This window comes from Alligator mississippiensis, chromosome 6, assembly GCF_030867095.1.
Source record: "Alligator mississippiensis isolate rAllMis1 chromosome 6, rAllMis1, whole genome shotgun sequence".
In the NCBI taxonomy this organism is placed as follows: domain Eukaryota; kingdom Metazoa; phylum Chordata; order Crocodylia; family Alligatoridae; genus Alligator; species Alligator mississippiensis.
The window spans coordinates 21,273,265-21,294,857 of NC_081829.1; the positions used below are offsets into that span (position 1 = coordinate 21,273,265).

Consider the following 21,593-nt stretch of genomic DNA (forward strand, 5'->3'; position numbering starts at 1 on the left):
ACTCCTGATGCACGTGCATATTTCTCTCTCTCCCTCTTTAAACAGTGTATTAAACCTAGGCTGTTCTTTTGTCTTTTTTTATGTGTTATATAAAAATAATCCTAAAAGATACTGTATGTTTTTAAATAACTTCATTGGTTAACACCAGAAGGGTTTCTTTTCCTTCTGTTCTGTCTCTGCAGTTGATAGGATGCAATCACATTATGCTTCTTTAATTTTAAATGACCGTTTGCTTTGCTTTTCCTTCTTTTTGTGCTACAAACATAGTGGATTTATGGTCTGTGGGGTGCATTATGGGCGAAATGGTTTGCCACAAAATCCTCTTTCCAGGAAGGGACTGTATCCTTGTGCTGCTGCAGCATGTTGAATTAGTGAGGTGATTAATGTTTGAATGTTCTGTTATGAAAATGCATACGGTACAATGCTTTTGAAATGGACATGAATTTTTGTATACATTTTGAAAATTGTTGAGGTAAGAACTTCAGTTATATTCAGGCTGCATCTAGCAGTAGGACATAGTCTCTGCTGGTACTATAGTTAGCACACATTCACTCTCACTCATTTTCATTACACACTGCTTTTTATAATCACTTTGTGTGTGTGTGTGTGAATTTTTTTAAGTTATTTTATTTTAATAACTATCTTTTATGTTAATGTCATTGCATTTTGTTTTCAGTTGACATTTGGTCAGTTGGGTGCATCATGGGAGAAATGATCAAAGGTGGTGTTTTATTTCCTGGTACAGATCGTATCCTTACCTTTGGTCTAGGATATAGTTGTAAGAGATCAAAATGTACTCAAGCATTTTAGTTCCATGTCAGAGAAGTCTGTCTGCTTCACTGCTGACTGCTGTGATACAACTATTTCAGAATACCTTTTAAGAATTTGTGATTTTAGTTCTGAGTATCTCAGATTTTTATAGCGATACCATTTTCTTAAAACAAAAAAGTAAAAATTCATAACTTTCATTGCTGTCTTTAGTGATTCCAAATTAAGATATTCTAGAGATAGGAGTAAGATAATTCTTTGGACATATTGAGGCTTATTTTTTAATTTTATTTTTCTGTATTTGATAGAGTGCCTGTTTATTGCTGTTGTCGTTGTTAAGGGGAATTCCTTTTATTCCTCAGTGTTTTAGCTGTTATGTTTTGATTTTTTTCTTTTTCATTTGTAATATATGAAACTGATCTCAGCTTTTGTTTGAACACATCAGCAGTATTGGTTTTTGTGTTTGTAGATGACAATTTAAACATTGGTAAGCAATCCAGCTATATTTAGTTTCAGTTTGTCTTAATTCATACCTTGTGTACTAGAAGTTGAATCTTCAAAGCATCTTTTGGAAATACCTAGCACTCCTTATTGGTGCACTTTCACTGTATTTGATTGGTTGTGTTAGTGCCTGGTGTTGTATTAATGATATTTCCAATGAGGGGCATTGTAAATGCAAAGTAGAAGTAAAAGTATTAGGCTTACCACTAGAAATTATTTAAAAATTGAGGCATTGCTATTGGTAAGTTTTGTTCTCCTTCCTCAAAGTCTGTGGCTCTTTTAATTGATTAAAACAAGCATTAAATTTAAGCATTTGTTGGCTTTGAAGGTAAAACTGCTTAAAAAGCACCCGAAACACACCTCTCCAGCTTTGTTTTTCTTGCTTCTCCAACTAGGACATGAATTATTGGTCTTTCTGTGGGCAAATACACCTTTTTAACTCCTTGAGCTATCATGTGAGAGTGTCCATTGGTTGTTAACTGTTACATCTGCATGGTCTTGTAGCAATGCAAGTGAGCTGAGTCACTGGAACTTTGGAAATTAACTTTGTTTCATTCAGGTTTCAAAGTTGCAATGGTTTTGCTAAGCTTATAACACTGTGGAGGGCATGCAGAGGTAAAAGTTACATTTTAACAAATTATATCATTATAATGTAATACTGAAAGAATTGTTACCTTTCTCTATCCCCAAACTGTGAGGGCTCCATTTCTTTTTGTGCCAGTCTGATTTACCTTTGCTTACATAAACAAGTTTTTGGCTAGTCTTGTCGACTTCAGTGTGGCTGCCCTCAGTGTTTGAGTAGTGTAAGAGTGATGTTGCAGCCACAGTGTTCCAGAAATTATGTGAGGGGCAAGGATTCCTTAGAGTGATATATTTTATCAGACCTGGCAGCTTAAAACGAGTAGCTTAGGTATTTTTGTCTGTCTGTTTTTTCCCAATATACAGCTTTTGTGAGGAGCTGCAGGTGGTCCACAGCCCTGAAAAATTAGGCTCCTTTTCCCCCCCACCTGATTTTGAATATCTTAATGTTACTTCTTTATGGCTTACTGTAAGAATTAGGGCATTCTTGCATTTATTGCTTTTTAAATAAGGTCTTTAAATAATATTTTTGTGGGGTTTTGCTAGATAGCCTATATCTTTTATAGGCACTTGATAGTGTACTTGAGGCTGCAGTACCTGTCTGTAACAGATGCATGTTGGGCCATATTCTGATATGTTACACTTGGGTAAATAATGGCAGAATTTCAGTTTACATTTGTAACTGGACACTTTTGGGGTAATTAGGCACCCAAGTCACTGAAATTCAAAAAGCAATCAGGACTCAGTAGAAATGGTATCTTTTATTAGACCAACAAGTTTTTGCAAAAAAAAAAAAATAATAATTGCAAGTTTTCGGACACAAACACCCTTCTTCAGGCATTGGAAAAAAGCTTGTAAAAGTTCTCCTGGGTAGAAATTAAAGTTCATATTTCGTAGGATTTCACAGAGGAGTCAGTAGATGGAAAACTCCTCTGGGCAGTCAGTTCATAGCTGGTATGAAGCCTCTCACCTCCTGTGAGGATCTGTGATGATGCAAATTACCTTGAAACAGGCAGGAAGCAGGATCTCAGTTTCAGGTGGTCACAGTTGCTTCCTGCTTGGGAAAATATGAAGATTTAATTTTAAAAAACGGCTAAAATTTGATATCTTCTGTGTGTCAGGTATCCAGGTTGTAACTGTATTGGTCTAAAGGAAAAAGCAATCAGGACTCATGGTAGAGGTGATATCTTTTATTAGACCAACAAGATTTTTGCAAAACAAAATTCTTTTAATTGCAAGCTTTTGGGCACAAACTTTTTTCTCTAGAGTCTAGACCAATCCAGCCTACAACCTGGATACCTGAAATTCAAAACCTGATTTAAGGTAACATTTTCCAGCAGTATCTAAGTGAATTAGGAGTACAGGTTCCAAGGGTTTCAATAGGACTTGTGTTCTTAAGTCAGGTAGATGCTTTCTAAAAATTCTCCTTGTTTATGTGCATTGTTCTTTCAACACTGATAATTTTTAAAAGTGAAGAACTTAAGGCAAAAAGATGATGTCCAGGGTGTTCTCAACTTGGTTAAAATTGTCACTTTGTAGGTAAGCAGCTTTGAGATTCTTGTACAACTTTGGTGAAAATTCCAGTTCCATTGAAGTTGGTGACAACATTCCCATTGACTTCAGGGTATCAAGTTTATAAAGACCCAAACTCAGGCTAGATTGTTGATTTTACAGCAAAGAGTGAAACATTCAGGACTGAATCATCATTCAGGTGCATAAACAAAACCTAGCAAATTGGGGAATTGGATTGTTTGGAACAGTGATATGAGAGTAAATATAGTGAGGACTGGAAGTGAGCACCTCTGTGTTTTAGTGATTTGAGCCTTGTTTAGAAACTCTTTAAGCCCCTGTACTTCTTGCAAGTGTATCATTCGGCAATTAGTTATGATTATTTCTGTGGTTCAAACTTGTATTTCTCTTTAACATTGTTCATCTTCACTGTTTGCTCGAAGTTAGGCTTAGCTATTGGTAATTGTTTTGTTCGTTCTTATAGCTGTCTATCTTCGTCTCTGTTAGATATGTTGTATGGTTTTGAATTAACCTGTGTACTGAATGTTAGATATGCAGTGTTTTTCTTAGCTGCTTAACCTTAGATATTGATCAGTGGAATAAAGTTATTGAGCAGCTAGGAACACCATGTCCTGAATTCATGAAGAAATTGCAGCCAACAGTACGGACTTATGTGGAGAACAGACCTAAATATGCTGGATATAGTTTTGAGAAACTCTTCCCAGATGTGCTTTTTCCAGCTGACTCTGAGCACAACAAACTTAAAGGTAAGTTCTCTTTTATACGTAGTTGCTGTATATATCAAATATTCTTAATATTTTAGCCTGGTAAACAAAGGTTTAACTTTTGTTAATTATCATGTGATGCTTTTAAAGATTTAAAATGTAATATATTGGTACCAGAGAAGTGAATGAGAGAGCTGTGACTACAGCTCGCTCCTTTTTCCATTTGCTGAGCTACTGCTGCTTTTGAAGAAAATCCCGTGGGAAACGGGTATTATTTTTCTCCACTACTGATATCAACAAATCTGAACTCCTAAGTTTGGAAAAGGGTGGTGGTGAGGAAGTTGGCACAGGAAAGAGTGGAACAAAGAAAAAAGATATCTTTGTAAGTGCTGTAACCAGAACACTCCTTTAGCTTCATTTCTAAATTATGTGAATCTTTTATCTGCCCAGACTTTGGCTATGGGATCCTTTGATTTCAGAAATAACTTCTTGGTGAGCTGCTGTCTCCTCAAGAAGCTATTATAGATGCATCACATTAGTATATTATGTTGTTAGAAAGTTATCTCTGGGGTTTCTTCAGCAATTGCTTAATCTAAAATGCATACATGGTACTGGAAGCAGAGACCAGAATTCAGGACCCTTTTTCTCCCTGACACACGCATCCCTCCTTAAATTGGCCTAGCTTTAAAAGAAAGGGTAGAAGGTGCCTTCACTCAGATTATTTTTTGTCTTGAAAATTAGGGCCTTCTCCTTGAAATTGCATACGCTAAATAAAATTCCAGTATATTGTTTCAGCCATCTTAAGGCAAGGTCATCACCAGTGTGAAAAGCATAGTAAATGGACACAAATCAACAATGTGGGACATGGTTTGGATGTGTCCACAAGGACATTTGTTGTCATTGCGAAGGCCTCATTGGTATAGGTTTGAGGCACAGTGAGCCCACCCAGTTCAAAATGGTTGAGAAGTGCCCAATAATGGTGTGGCCAATTAAATCCTGGTTGACTGACTTTATGGTCAGAGATGATGTAGCAATTGATTGGTACTTGTGCTGACCATTTTTCATGCCATTGAGTAAGTAAGGAAAAGTCAAAAGGTTTTAAAAATGTGGGTCGTAATGGATGCCTTGAGGGGAGCCGAGCTTTTGGTGGGTAGAATATGTTCCAGTAGCACTGGCAGCGTAGGGTTATCATGGAGTCTGGCTAGTAAGTTTACTTCAGCATGTGTGCAATGAAGGTGAGGGCTAGTAGCAATGTTACTGAGAACTGGTAACCATGGGAGTGGAGTGGGGTGCAATGTGCCTGACACAAGACACGCTGTAGCATGCAGTTGCCTGTCGTCTAGGGCTGTGTGAAATTTCGCCAAATGTTTTGTTTCGAAGCTGTTTTGATGTGTTTTGAGCTTGAAGCAGCAAAATCGAAATGAAACAAAAAGCTTTGAAATGAAATGAGGGCACCTGAAATGTAAGGAGCTGCTCTAATTAAAGTGTCTGCAGAGTTTTGTGTATTCAGCACCCCGTGCTTCAGAATGGCAGCAGGGGCACTTTAACTAAAGCTAATGCTATGAGCTTTAGATAAGGTGCCCCCACCGCCATTTTGAAGCACAGGGACAGTGAAAACATGAGACAGCAAGGCTGTTTGAGCATGGTAATTAACGCACTGCAGCAGACTCGTTTAATTGACTGTAATTACAGGGTGTTGGAGCAGCTCCCCCACGTGTGTACAGGCACCCTAGGTGATTATCTTAAAGGGAGGCACCATCAGCACTTTCTCTTGACATGTTTTTGAACAAAAGTGGTGTTGGGATTGGGGTATGTTACACGTGCTTTGAGCCCATGTTCTGGATCACATCCAACAGAGTATCTTTTAAAAACGCATTACTATCTAATTAGTCTTTTAAAGCATCATGGTAACACACATCAATAGTAAATTTGAAGATAAGAAAATGTGTCCCATTTTCAGGATTCCTTCGTTTACACGAAGGAGGCCCACAATCAGTTACTTACTAATGGCTTTGCCACAATTTTTTTTGTCTAGTTTTATATGTGATGCAAAAACTGTTTTTTGTTTGACTTGGCTTTTTAATATATAGTATCTGGCACTAGTTTTGCTAAATTTGGATTATGTGCAGATTTTAAATATGTAATTTGTTTGCTTCTTGCTGAGAATTTTGTGTGCATCTCTTCTCTAAGCTTTATAGATTGTATAAGATCTATTAAGCATTTTCCTAAATAGAACATGTTATTCTTGTAGCCAGTCAAGCAAGAGATTTGTTATCAAAAATGCTGGTTATAGATGCTTCTAAAAGAATCTCAGTGGATGAAGCCCTGCAGCACCCATACATCAATGTCTGGTATGATCCATCAGAAGCGGAAGCAGTAAGTTTTTTGCTTTGATCTTCTATAAGTGGGGAGCTGTATCGAAGAAAGCCAACTTAGGGATATAGTTTTGTGTCATTGCTTGCTATAATAATTTATTTCTTTTTTGCTATACAACTGTTAGAATTGTAGCTGAACTATATTGACTTGCTTATTAGGACTAATACTTTGGGGGTCAATTTTTCTGGCTGCTGTGGTGCACTGAACTTAATCGAATAATTGCATAATTATGGCAATTGCACATAAAAATTAGGGCATTCATTTATTGAACCAGATGCTTCAGTCTCTTATTCCCGTGCATACCCATTGTAACAGGAATCAGAGTTATTTATTCATTGGGAAGGAGCCATTTTTGCCAGTTTGGGCAATTTGGCATTAACCTAATACCATATTTATTTTCACATATTGTGTGCTCCTGAATAAGACAAGTAGCATTAAAAGTTAGAGTCTGCATATTTCTGGTCCAGCAAAGCAAAATCAGCTTCCCTGCTTAAGATATAAACCCCAATTTTGGGGGGGCTTATTTTTTTGGAAAAGATAAACATGGTATAGGAGTAAATACAGGCAGTCTTCGGACTTACGACATAATTGGTTCCTGAAAACTGCGTCTTAAGTTGAAAAGTTGTAACTTAATCAATTATAGAAGAATAATTACATTAATGCATGTATATTGTAAATAGCAATCCTATTGATCTAGAAGGACTTATTTGAGGTGACTTTGCTGGACTTTGTGAAGGGCTCTTGGTTGGACTTTTTGAAGGGTTCAGCTGGAGTCTTCTCAGGAGTCTTGGCTGCAGGTTTTTCTGGAGTCTTGTCTGCTTTCTTAAAGAAAGTGTCCTAGCAAGTTTGGACAGATGTTCTCCAGGGACATGGGCGACGCAGTGAACTTGTTTGCTGGTGTGGCGTTGCATCAGATCAAGCATTGTAAAGTCGAAACTGGCATCAGAAAGTTGAAACAGGGTGTCAATTTATAAACATTGTAGGTGTGAAACGTTGTAACTCGAAACGTTGGAAGTCAAGGACTGCCTGTATGGTAATAACACTATAGGTGCTATAAGCAAAATTGCTGTACAAGGTCTTGTGCTGTCAGGTATTGCTGTCAGAGAATAAAGCGATTGGTTGAGAAAAGTATAGTGCTTTTCCAAAAATCTAACGTCAGGTTTATTGAAAGAAGCTGAAAAAATATGACATTTGAACAAAGGGGAGCTGGGAATTGAAGATGAAAATTGATGCAACTAGAATTCTGATGAATTTCCATTATTAGATAAGAGGAAAATGAGCCATTGGCTGGAAATGCTCAGAAATGGCAGCTGGGGAAGAAAGTTGCTCTACTCAAATAGAATACACCTGTTTTAGGCCAGCCACACTTGCTAATGTGTTGACTATAATAATGCAAGAAAAACTATCAATTACTAGGAGTTTGAATCCTTTCTGGCCCTACTTCCTTGTGATCCTATGATGCATAGAAAAGAAGTCAAATACAAGATGGCCAAGCACAACATAGAGTTTTGTTTGATATTAAAAATTTTATGTGGGATTCTGAAAACTATCCTTTAATACCAGGTGTGACCAAAATACAGGCCAGGGGTTGGATCTGGCTGAAGGAGCCATATCATCCAGCTACTGGGGCTCCCCATGGGTCCAGAAATTTGGCAGTATGGTGAGCAACGGTAGTGTTAATTGCCATGACTCCCGAAATTGTGGCAATTAACGCTGCTGTTGCTTATCCTTTTGCCAAACTTCTAGACCTGTGGGGAGACTTGGGGGCCTGAGCCGAAGCATATGGAGATGCATCATCCGACTTGCAGGGCAGAAATTTGGTGGGAGGAGGAACAGCAACTGTCATGACTCTGGAAGCTACAACAGTTAATGCTGCTACTTGAGCCTTGAGGGCCAGATGATGTTGCTCCCTGCTCCAGATCCTGATCATCCCCTGGGGCTGGATAAATTGTACACAGCTGCTGTATTTTTTTGCTAAGTGACATGTATTTTCCTTTTGTTTAATTTGTATTGTTTGAGTTGCTTTATCATGAATCAATTCTAATTGCAGCCTCCGCCAAAGATACCAGATAAGCAATTAGATGAAAGAGAGCACACAATAGAAGAATGGAAAGGTAAGAACAACAGTGTCCTTGGATGCAACCATGCAGTAAAGGTCTACTGTTTTTAGATTTCTATTAAGCAACTTCATTGCCCTTCAGATCTCAAAAGTTTGTATATCATTTTAAACATTCACTAAAACTGTATTGTTTTTACCTCTACTGAATTCATTTCTTAAGTGAATTGCACATTTTGATGGATTCCAATTCCAACTCCAGCTCAGAGTGCTCCCTGGATCTAGGCCCTTCTTATTTGGGCTGGTCATCTAGAAAGAGTTCTCAAAGTTCCCAGTTCCCTTGTCAGCTCACCTTCCCATGCCACCAGAGGCTCTGGCCACAGTACCCTACCTGTCTGTGTTGGCCTCCTGTGAACCCGGGGTGCAAGACCTTATACTCTAGCCAACTCCTCAGCCTTTCGTTCTGTGGGTCCTCCACTTCCTCCAAGATGGAGGAAGTCTTTGCTTTGTGCTTTTTGAGGATCCTGTCCTCAAAGTGAATTTCTAGGAACTGCTGAAACATGTGACAGAGTCTCTATGAGTTTCCCTAGAGAAAGTCACTGAATTTTCTGTAGCATGTTGGACTTTCTCTGTCAGTCATAGCTATCTCAGGTGGCAGTCCTTATAAACAGAGCCATTTTGGAGCTTTGGTGTGTGCCAATATCCCATCGTTTCACTGTTGAAGGGGCAGACAGAATACAGGATTCTACTCATGATGGAAAAGTCCATATGGCATGCTTGTTACTTGTTGTATTGGCTGCTAATGAAAAGGTTCAAGAAGCTACTAATTGGGTTCAAGAGACAAAAACCTAAAGAAACTGGATTGGCTGGATAGGAAATTGTACTTCTCTACTATATTCCAGTTTTGCATCTTTTGCTGTTAAGGACAGTTATCTCATTATGCTGTCCAGTTATATAAGCATATTGTGCCTTCATGTGAATTATAGGGACTCATTTTTCATTCTACTTGCTGAAGGCCAATTGGTGACTAATTGGGTCCTGCAAACTGCCCTTGATATAGCTACCACCAGAGATTTGTGGACTGTTGCTTTCAAGCCACCCAGGAGACGGAGTGTGCATGTGGATATTTACTTGAAGGATAAAAGGAAGTTACTTTCCAGTAACTAGAGCTCTTTGAGGTGTGTTATCCACATATACATGTCTTGTTTTCTCAAAGTCCAATACAATTTAAGACTAAAGTTGAAAGGAATCTGCCAAGCAGGGGGTATGTGCTGCCTTTTATCCAGCTGGTCCATGGCATTTTGAGAATCAGGGTCAAAGCACTCTCTATAGGTAGGACTAAAGCAGAGTCTGTGACTAGCGGTCAGAGTGTGAGATGCATGCACAAGCTGTTACGAGTATGCGGACAGTACGTCTCCAAGAATGCCAGTTACCAGCGAGTAAACTTCTTTTTATAGTAGTGAGCTGTGGGTGAGCAGGGCATGAGACCTAGACACCAGATAAATAGAGGCATCAGAATGGGAGCCCTGTTGGTAGTGTTCACCTGTCTTCCTACCCCCTGCCCAGCACTTTCAGGAAAGAAAGAAGGTTCCTTTTCCTTCCAGCTGCTTTTTCTTTGCTAAAGGGGAATCCCTCATACTGCTGCTGAAGTAGATGCCACTGCTGTGAGAGGAGGCATTGATGTGGTCAGCTACAGTTAATGGAGCAGCTGCCAGAATTTAGCTTTCCCAGTTTAACTATTTTATAGATTTAAACTGTTTTACGACCATTTCCCACTACATTGGAAATGTGTGTATAAAAAGTCATGGAGGAATTTCATTTTGAGTCGGAAAGTCTATGATTCATGGAACTCCCTCTGAAAACACATTTTTTGGTCACAAGTTCCATGATTTGGGCAAACTTACAACTTTACTTGAAGAGAATGGAGAGGCCATTTGGCCTGAAATTAAATATCTGTGTTAATATAGGTATCAAGGCCTGTTTGCTGTGTCTGCTGTAATACAAGCAGGCATTCTATCTGGCCTGCAGGGCCCCTAAAAATTTTGGAAAATTAATATTTATCTGCTCCTGGCTGCCTGTCATGCGGCCCTCGATGGCTTGCCAAAACTCAGTAGCAGCCCTCTGCCCAAAATAATTGCCCATCCCTGTTCTACAGCTAGTGAAATCATTCAGTTTCTAATGGTGCTGCCTCTGTATCTTCCTGTATCTTCTCCTTAAGCTAACAATTCCAGTGCTAAAGCAGAAGATAGCTGACAGTGACTGTTGTATGTTTATTATCTTAAGACTTCACATATTATTTCTTTTTTGCATTTGTAAATACACCACTCACATTTTCATAACAGGTTCTTAAAATGTCACTGGGAACACCTTAATTTTGTTGTTCTTAGGTTACATATCTTGTGCTATACATCCTGATGCTACATGTGCAATAATAAGATACAAGATTTTATTTAGAAAATGTTCTCCCCTCTGTTAGACCTTATGATCTAGTTCAGGGACATCACAGGTATAGCCAGAGCCCCATGATCCAGCCTTCAGTGCTGCCTCTGGGTCTTGAGTTGACCCATGAGCTGCATACTGCACCTACCGTGGCCAGTCTGGGACAAGCCACACAGTGCCCACTTTGGGACCCGTGCTGAACACAGGCCCAGTCCAGGACAACCCCCTCCTTCCTCACCCCCTCCCATGGAGCAGCGCCATTTCATAGATTTCATAGACATTAGGGCTGGAAGGGACCTCGGAAGATCATTGAGTCCTGCCCAAAGGGCAGGAAGTCAGCTGGGGTCATAGGATCCCAGCAAGATGAGCATCCAGTTTGCTTTTGAAGGTGTTCATTGTAGGTGCTTGAACCACCTCCGGTGGCAGGCTGTTCCAGACCTTGGGGGCTCGGACAGTAAAGAAATTCTTCCTTATGTCCAGCCTGAAACAGTTTTGTAGTAGGTTGTGACCATTCAACCTAGTCGTCATCCCTTGGGGTGCTCTGGTGAACAGACATTCCCCCAGATACTGGTGGTCACCCCTGGTGACCATGCAGCTCCTGTTTCACCCAGTCCAGAACTGGACCCACTCTGACTGGTCTGGGACTGTGCTGCTTGCTCCAGCCAGTCTGGCACTGGGCTAAAGAGTCCAGGATGTGCATTTTGGATGTCCCAGGTGCCATGGGTCCCAGATCTCCCCCAAAGCAAGCGCCGTGGGTCCCAGATCCCTCCCTGGAAGAAGTGCCATGGGTCTTGGATCTAGAATTGGTTGGCAGGGGGGAGGGAGAGGCAGTGGACCATATCTGGCCCGTAAGGCTGTCCCCACACCATTCGCTGTTCATGGACGCCAGGTGAGTTTGACAGCCCTGATCTAGCTCAGTGGTCAGCAACCTTCTTTCAATAATGGTCTGAAATGACCTGACTCCTGCTGCTGCTGCCACTGCTGCTTCTCCCTGCCATGGCATGGGGAAAACCTCCCTGCTTCGGGAAAGTCATTGAAGCCCCCTGAAATTTGAGAGCCAGATCCAATTGGCTGTGTGCTGCTGACCCCTATTCTAGCACACGAGGGGTTTTAGAGGAGTCTATGATTATAATATGGACAAACATAGTTCTGCCATCCATTGAGGAATAACTGACAGTCCCATTTTTCACATGCATCCTTGTACTGGTCTTTGGTAACTGAGGACACTTGGAAAAGGCTTATTTGTTTGTTTATTTTTTCAATTTATACACTGCCCTTCCCACAAAAAGTTCAGGGTTTGGGAGCATCCCCTTCCATTTGTTCAGTTTGCTTGTTTTTTCTTGTTTCAAGAAGGGGCCTCTGAGTAAAGGTCATAGGAGAGAGCAGCATGTGGGGATGTCATGTTCAGTGTCTGCCACAAGCCACCAAACCAGAAGGAGGAGGTGGGGGAGGCCTTCTTTAAACAACTGATAGAAGCTTTCATATTACAGGATTCAATTCTCATGGGGGACTTTAATTATTGGGACACCTGCTGGGAGAGAAACAGCAGTGCAGAAGCAGTCCAGCAAATTCCTGAAATGTATTGGGGATAACTTTTTGAGATAGATGGTAGACAGCCAAACTATGGGGGAAGCTCTTCTCAACTTGCTGCTCACAAACAGAGAGGAGTTAGTTAAGGATGTGAAGGTGGAAAGTAACTTGGGTCACAGCTACCATGAAATGAGTTCAAGATCTTAAGGGGTGAAAGGAAGAAAAGTAGCAGAATAAAGACACTGGACTTTGGAAAAGCAGACTTTAGCAAACTCAGGGAATGGGTGGGCAGGGTCCTCTGGGAGGCAAGTCTGAGGGGAAAAGGAATCCAGGAGAGTTAGCTGTTCTTATAAGGAAACCCTTTTAAGGGTACAGGAGCAAACTATCCCAATCTGACAAAAGAATGGGAAGTGCAATAGGAGGCCAGCTTGGCTAAACAGCAATCTTTTCAATAAGTTGAAACAAAAAAGGACTCATATAAAAAGTGGAAATTAGGGAAGATTATGCAGCTATTCAGGGAGAAAATTAGAAAGGCACGATTTGAGATACAGCTGGCAAGGGACATAAAAGGCAATACAAAGGGATTCTACCAGTATGTCAAAAGTAAAGGGAAGATCAGAGAAACGGAAGGTCCCTTACAGAATGTGAAAGGCAATCTAGTTACAGAAGATACTGAGAAGGCTGATGTATTTAATACCTTTTTCTGCTTCAGTTTTCTGTGCAATTGGCAGCAAAAATGGGGAAGGAAATATACATCCTGGAGTAGTAGAACAGCACGTTACAGATCACTTGGAGAAGCTAGATGCTTTCAAGTTGGTAGGGCTGGATGAGATGCACTTAACTGAAGAAATTGGCCAAGTTAATTGCAGAGCCATTAGCTATCCTCTTTGAGAAATCAGGGAGTTTGGGTAAGGTCCTGAAAGATTGGAAAAGGACAAATACAGTGCCTATCTTTATGAAAAAGGAGGAGGAACATGCAAGGAATTACAGACCAGTCAGCCTGACCTTGATACCTAGGAAGATCATGGAGCTGTCCTCAGGACATCTATCATGAAGAGCCCAGAAGAGAATAAGGTGACCAGGAATAGCCAGCATGGATTCACTAAGAAAAGGTCATGCCTGACCAATCTAATGTTCTTCTGTGATAAGATATATACCTTGACTTTAGTAAGGCTTTGCACACGGTCTCCCATGACATTCACGTTAACAAGCGAAGGAAATGCTGACTAGATGAAAATACTGTAAGGTGGATACATACTGTATTTACTTGAATACAAGACAAGGTTTTCCCTCCCAATCAGCATGGGAAAAAAGCCCCTTGTCTTATAGTCACATACAAGGAAACTTCATTAATTACTTTGTCATTAAACTGCTGCCAAAAGCAGCATGGGTTCAGTAATGGAAGCCAGCTATGAAGCTGAATAAATGTAGCCAACACTGAGTATGACTGTAAAATACACGGCCCATATAGGAAAACATACTGATGGGAACCTTTTTTTAACACGTTATTAAAAACACACATCACCCTACACTTACAAAACTACACATATTAGGTGTCCTTGTTTTATTAAGACTTCATAGCACAGAAACAACAACATCTCAACAACATACAACTACGTATATTAAACCCTTAAACAACATACATCAACTTCCTACAAAAAGAACAAGCGCTTATAGAAATCTTTTTCTTAATACAGAACCCCAAGAATTGTTACCTCAGTAACCACGTGAAACTCTCCACCCTTCCCATTAGTTATCTCTCTTGGTTCTGTGAAACAAGTGCACCCAGTCCTTTTTCCTCCACTTTTTCTCTGCCTCTTCCTCCAGTCGTTTCCATGTCCTGATCAGTATTTCAGTTCATACTGCCCCAGCTTCAGGCAGTCTCATTCAGTGAAAGCCAACCCCTTTAAACACCCAGAGATTTCTTACTTTCCATAAGCTAGTTTTAACACATGCTAATAAAGTCCTTAATAATGGTTCCTTCAGTTCTTTTGGTATGAGTCCATATAGTACCATCTCCCACACTAATGACAGGGTTATTTTGGTAACACTCAGAAAGCAGCAGACCCTTTCCAACACCTCCTTTGCATATGTACACTCCCAAAACATGTCTCACTGTTTGTTCTTCCCCTTTCCTTTCCCTTGGGCCTTGATGACAGTGTCAAGCCCCATTTGTGTTGAATTTCGCTCACCAGCAAGAGATTTCTTACAACCCTCCATGCTAAGTCAGCATGTTTGCCTTTTAGTTCGTTACCTACCATAGGAGCTATAGTCCCCATACCTTCTTCACTTGTTCTTCTGTGAAGTTTCCACTGATGCCATCCTGTCTCTCTCCCATACTGCTTTCATCAATTTCTTAGGATCCTTCAGGGCCTTCACCCTACTTCCCCAATTTTATACCTCTGAATGAATCCTTCCATCATGATGTAAGTAATTGGTGGCTGCCACACCTGTGAACTCCTCATAGAGGTGCGATGCATTTCCTATTAACCATCAAGCAGATGAAGAACAACAAGGCATCTGGAGTGGATGGAATCCCCATGGAAATCTTCAAGAAGCAGGGAGAGAAGCTCACATTACAGCTTCATGCCCTCATCTTAAGGATCTGGAATGATGAGGAAATCCCGGATGACCTCAGGGACGCCGTGATTGTGACAATCTTCAAGAAAGGAGACAAGTCCAATTGTGGAAACTATAGAGGGATTGCCTAGTTGTCCACCACAGGAAACATAATTGCGAGAGCCCTCCTGAACTGTCTCCTTCCACTTTCTGAAGAGCTCCTCCTGGAATCTCAGTGTGAGCTCAGGGCATTGAGAGGCACAACTGACATTATCTTTACAGCTCTCCAGCTGCAGGAGAAATGCCAAGAACATCATAAGCCTCTCTACATGGCCTCCTTGCAGCTCATGAGAGCTTTCAACTATGTAAGCTGAGAAATGTTGTGGAGGATCCTTCTGAAGTATGGATGCCCACCAAAATTTGTCACCATTCGCTGCCTGCTCCATGATGGTATGCAAGCGATGGTTCTCAGTAATGGATCTGTCACAGAACCCTTTGAGGCTAAAACAGGAATTAAGCAAGGCTGCATCATTGCTCCAACACTCTTCTCAATATTACTTGCTGCAATGCTTCATCTGACCACCAACAAACTTCCAGCTAGAGTGCAGCTAAACTCCTGAATGGATGGTAAACTGTTTAACCTCAGCAGACTCCAAGCCAAAACCAAGACTATCCCAACCTCAGTCATTGTGCTCCAGTACACTGATGGTACTGTAGTGTGTGCTCACTCGGAAGCAGACCTTCAGGTAATCGCGGACATCTTACTGAGGCATACAAGAAAATGGGACTGAATATTGAGGCAATGATCATCTGACATCAACTTTGTTGGACCGACCATGTCATCCAGATGTCTGACTCCAGATTCCTGAAGCAAGTTTTATTCTTCCAACTCAGCCAAGGCATACGCTCAAGAGGAGGGCAGAGAAAGGACTTCAGAGGTGTCCTCAAGGTCATCTTAAAAAAAAAATGCAACATCTATGTCAACTGATGGGAAACTACTCCCCAAGTCCACCCCAAACGGAGGAAGAATCTGCTGCAGGGATCTTAGTACTTTGAAACCTTACAACAACAATAGGAGATGGAAAAGCGGGAGTGGCAGAGCATATCAAGAATCCAGTACCATCTACCCCACATGGAAACACATATCCAAGCTGCAGTACAGTTTGTTAATCCCAGATAGGCCTCATCAGCCATCTTTGGACGCACACATAAAGTTTACATTTTGCATAGATGAATAATCCCAAGTCTAGCACCCCCCATTCTTCTCATCTCTCTTGCTATTTACAGTTCAGCTTTAGCCAACATTTCTCTTTTGGCATTCTAGAAGAACACATATATTTCCCTCTGTACTTTTGCTATCTGCTGCCACGTCAGTGGGAATACAATTCCTGTATGCAGAATAATCAGCAGTAGCACAGCGTTAAACACTATCACTTTTCCAGCAAAGGACAGTGTCCTTCTGGACCATAACCAAAATATTTGCTGTAGCCTTGTTGTCACCTTTTCCCATGCTGTATTACCTTTTCCTTCAGTGTCTATTGGGATCCCTAGCACTCTGATTTCTCTCTCTCTCAATTGATGGCCTAGCTTCTGCAAGTCCCTCTGGTTCCCCACTCCTATTATGGTGCTTTTTGATCTATTTAGTTCAGCCCTTGTCACGTCTCCATACTCAGATGTATGTTTTAGCACCCTTTCCATTGAACATCTGTCTCTAACTACTACATTTATATCACCCATGTATAGTACACATTTTACCTCACCCCTCCCAGCATCTTTACTTCACTTATGACCTTGTATTTTCCTGTTCTTTGTGTTAACAGTTCCATGCTTCACACAAACATCAGTGGTGACAGGGGTACCCTTATCAGACCCCTGTATGGATTTTAAAGATCCCACATAAGCACTCATTAATTTGGATGCGACTCTCCTTTGTACAATAATTTTATCCAACATATAAATTTGTCTGGGAACCCCATTTTTCTTATCACCTCGAATATGTAATCATGATCTACTCTGTCATATGCTTTTTTCTAAATCTAGGTTTGCTATAACTGTTTTCCTCTCTTGGATGTGGGACAGTGTATCTCTGCTCACTCTGATTGTTTCGGAGACCCTTCGACCTAGTGCCGTGGATACTGGGTCTTCATGTATTATCTTCTTGAGGTTTTTCCTCATCCTCAAAGCCAGTGTCTTGGCCATTAATTTATAGTCTGTATTAAGGACTGTAATTAGTCCCCAGTTTTTCAGCAGTTCCTTCTCCCCTTTCTTGAAGACTAAGATCACAACACCTCTTGTAAAATCTTTCCCTGCCTTCCCTGTTTTTGCTATTTCCTCGAACACTTCCACTATATCCCCCACCCCACCCATGCCCAAAACTTCTTGTAAAATTCCATAGGCAGGCCATCTGAGGGTGATTTCCCTCTTTTGAAGGTTTTTAAACACTCCTCTACTTCTTTTAAACTCTTTTCTTCCATCTTCTTTGCTTTTTCCTCCTCTGCTTTCTCTTTATAGATTCATAGATTCATAGATGTTAGGATCGGAAGGGACCTCAATAGATCATCGAGTCCGACCCCCTGCATAAGCAGGAAAGAGTGCTGGGTCTAGATGACCCCAGCTAGATGCTCATCTAACCTCCTCTTGAAGACCCCCAGGGAAGGGGAGAGCACCACCTCCCTTGGGAGCCCGTTCCAGACCCTGGCCATTCGAACTGTGAAGAAGTTCCTCCTAATGTCCAATCTAAATCTGCTCTCTGCTAGCTTGTGGCCATTATTTCTTGTAACCCCCGGGGGTGCCTTGGTGAATAAATACTCACCAATTCCCTTCTGTGCCCCCATGATGAACTTATAGGCGGCCACAAGGTCGCCTCTCAACCTTCTCTTGCGGAGGCTGAAAAGGTCCAGTTTCTCTAGTCTCTCCTTGTAGGGCTTGGTCTGTAGGCCCTTAACCATACGAGTGGCCCTTCTCTGGACCCTCTCCAGGTTATCCGCATCCCTCTTGAATTGCGGCGCCCAGAATTGCATGCAGTACTCCAACTGCGGTCTGACCAGCGCCCGATAGAGGGGAAGTATCACCTCCTTGGACCTATTTGTCATGCATCTGCTGATGCACGATAAAGTGCCATTGGCTTTTTTGATGGCTTCATCACACTGCTGACTCATGTTCATCTTGGAGTCCACTAGGACTCCAAGATCCCTTTCCACTTCCGTGCCACCCAGCAGGTCATTCCCTAGGCTGTAGGTGTGCTGGAGATTTTTCCTCCCTAGGTGCAGCACTTTGCATTTCTCCTTGTTGAATTGCATTCTGTTGTTTTCTGCCCACTTGTCTAACCTGTCCAGGTCTGCCTGCAGCTGTTCCCTGCCCTCCGGCGTGTCTACATCTCCCCATAGCTTTGTGTCATCTGCAAACTTGGACAGAGTACATTTGACTCCCTCGTCCAAGTCACTGATGAAGACATTAAAGAGTATCAGTCCAAGGACCGAACCCTGCGGGACCCCACTGCCCACACCCTTCCAGGTCGAAACCGACCCATCCACCATGACTCTCTGGGTGCGACCCTCCAGCCAATTCGCCACCCACCGGACTGTGTAGTCATCCAAGTCACAGGCTCTTAACTTGTTCACCAGTATGGGGTGGGCTACCGTATCGAAGGCCTTCCTGAAGTCTAAGTATATGACATCCACCCCACCTCCTGTGTCCAGGCGTTTCGTAACCTGGTCATAGAAAGAAACTAGATTGGTCAGGCAAGATCTGCCTGCCACAAACCCGTGCTGGTTTCCCCTCAGCATAATTTGTCCTGCCGGGCTCTCACAAATGTGAGCCTTGATAATTTTTTCAAAGACTTTGCCAAGGATGGAGGTGAGACTGACTGGCCTATAGTTGCCCGGGTCCTCCTTCCTCCCCAGTTTGAAAATGGGGACCACGTTGGCCCTTTTCCAGTCCTCCGGGACTTGGCCCATGCGCCACGAGCGTTCAAATATTCCCACGAGCGTTCATATATATTTAATCTCTTCCAAGAAATCCTTCATCTTCTTCCTGTCTCTTTCTTTCTTCTGGTGTAGCTCTTTATAAAATCTTCTTGTCACCTCCAACACTACCTCCTTCTTTTCCACTCATGTACCACCTTCTTCCAGCACTGATTTAAGCTCTCCTTTTGTCACCTTCATTCTGGCCGAAATGTATTGGGATTGCTATTTGTTTTCTCACTCCCACGGTGCTTGTGGTAAGAACATTTTCTCTCTCATCTTTCTTTTAAACCAGATTTCTAACTCTTGCCTTGTTTTTTCTCTCTTGTCTTGTACCTGCCTTCTTTCTGTGGCTTCCTTTAGCAGCTCCTGCATCTTTCTTTGCAGCTCTCTTAGTTCTTTTGGTTTTTTCCCCATGCATCTTTGGCCTTCCTTCCTGAAGAATTCTCCCATCCTCTAATTCACCATCATTCACCATTCTCACCCGCAGAGCTATTTCCCCCCAGCTTGAAGGAGGTGGGGTTTGTTGCTGAGATCTGGAATATAGATTCCTATTGGAGATCCACGTTGCCGTGGGGGTGTGTGATTGATGGCTGAGTTTAAACTGGTTCTAGTAATTGAGGCTCCTTGTGATTCAGATCTGGCATATGAGAAGCTGTCTGGTCTAGATCTAGTTTGGGGGGCCAGGCAAGTCTGATGCCCCTGAATTAATGTAATTACCAGGTTGCTTTGAAACACTAGAGGTATCCTGGCCAGAAGCTGTGCTATACCACTATGTTATCTGTGACCACTGATACAATGGTTCCTAAACTATCTTGTCCTCCATACTGAGTATGGATTTTTCCTTCATTTGTTAATGACAGACAAAAAAGTAGCATCCTGGCAATGTTTCTTATTGCTTGCAATTAAGGTAGTGTTGCTTTTCTTTTTCTTTTCTTTTATTTCATGCAATCACAGCCAACACGTCTTGTGGGGAGCAGGGCCATGTCATCAAGTTGGAATGGGCTCTGCTGGCTGTTAGGGTATTTTAATGCTCCAAAGGGTTCTATGGAGAAGGATGAAAAACATATTTAAATTAAGATCTTATTTATGATGACATTGAAACCAAACTGGTTCAGCTACAGTGCCCTTCCTTTGAGAGTGTCCAGCCTCATGTTACCTGGATCCATGGATGAAAGCTAGCAGGCAGCATCTGTGTCTTCCATTGGAAAGAATTGTCCATGTTTCTCAGGTGGTTTATCTACCAATATCACTTAAAAAAGCTGTGGCTAGGCCTCTGCTAGGCAAGAATATCTTACCTGACTACCATCTATATCCTTCAGGCAAAGAGAATGTGTGGAAGGGGCAGGTCAGATACAACAAACTTGAAATGCATTCCAGGTTTTGACTGACTTATGGCATGGAAATCCCAGTAGGTTAACAGATACAGGCATTAGAGGGATTTTTAGTGTTAAGAAAGTCAGTCATTTGGGTGGGACAGGAAAACATTTGCTCTCAAAAAAAATGTTTGTGGAGACGAGACTTGTTTTGCAGTTTTGTGTATTGTCCCTGTGTGTGCTTCCAAGATGCCTGAACTCTACACAGAAGCACAGCTGTCTGTCTTGGTGCCACTGGATAAGGGATCTGCATAAAGATGTTGCTTAATTAAAGTCCATTGTCTCATAACAGCCTAGGCAAACCATAAGCCATCAAGCTGCTTTAAAGCAGTTTCAGTGCACACATGATGAGCTCCAAGCCTTTGAAGATGCAGCAGAAATTGATGCATCGTTTTACATTCTAAATATGTCTTTTCCTTTGCCAGTTTTTTTTACAATCTAACATTGTCTAAAAATAATTTTGGAGAACATAAATTTTGTGTCAAAAGTATTTATTTTAATGATGCATGTATGTGTCATCCATTTCAAATAATGTTACTGAAATCAAGTGTCCTCTCCCCCACCTTGTATTTTCAGAGTTAATATACAAGGAAGTCATGGACCTGGAGGAAAGAACCAAGAATGGTGTTATACGTGGACAGCCAGCCCCTTTAGGTTGGTTACAATAAAAGCACTGTACAAAGCTACCCCATTTGTAAGCTAGGAAGGAACATCATTGACTGGGGCATCCAGGAGTAATAGATTGGTGGTACATGTCCAAGCACTGCTTCAGAATTTCAAGAACACATTTGTAGGAGCTGCTTATGATTAATTCCCTTCATGGGGTAATACTTGGCACTGGTATAGTGGTTTGGTACCATAAAGCAGGGCCTGGCAACCTGTTTCAAGCCCCAGGCCAGAACAAACTGGCTCTGGTTTGGTGTGGGCCAGATGGCTTCAGCAGTGGACTGAGCAGTGGGGCAAGCAGTGCTGGTGGCGGGGTGAGTGGTGTCAGGGGACTGTGGGGATTAATGCTGCCATTGCTTGCTCCTCTGGCTCTGACACGTGTCCTCAGTGGGGCTCTGTATGCTAGAATTGGGCAGTGGGTCCCACCCCCAAATTTTGTGACCTTCTAGGACAGGGACAGGCAAAGTCTGGCCAATGGGCAGGCTCCATTTTCCAGGAGCCCTAGCCCAGTCACTGAGGCTGGTTTCCATGGAGACCTCAGGAGGGG

The 21,593-nt window shown here is 41.8% G+C and overlaps 1 protein-coding gene across 5 annotated transcripts in view; it reads left to right on the forward strand.

Annotated features, from left to right (window-relative positions):
• MAPK8 (mitogen-activated protein kinase 8) overlaps positions 1-21,593 on the forward strand; it is a 144,424-nt gene that overhangs the window by 114,049 nt on the left and 8,782 nt on the right. For 4 of the 5 annotated variants that reach the window (XM_059729696.1, XM_059729697.1, XM_059729694.1 and 1 more), the window contains 5 exons: positions 677-748; positions 3,942-4,124; positions 6,334-6,458; positions 8,509-8,572; positions 20,957-21,034. In XM_059729696.1, the coding sequence (XP_059585679.1) occupies positions 677-748; positions 3,942-4,124; positions 6,334-6,458; positions 8,509-8,572; positions 20,957-21,034 (522 nt within the window). Of the gene's footprint in view, positions 1-267; positions 340-676; positions 749-3,941; positions 4,125-6,333; positions 6,459-8,508; positions 8,573-20,956; positions 21,035-21,593 lie in introns of all 5 variants that reach the window. The other variant, XM_059729695.1, reaches the window with a different exon arrangement.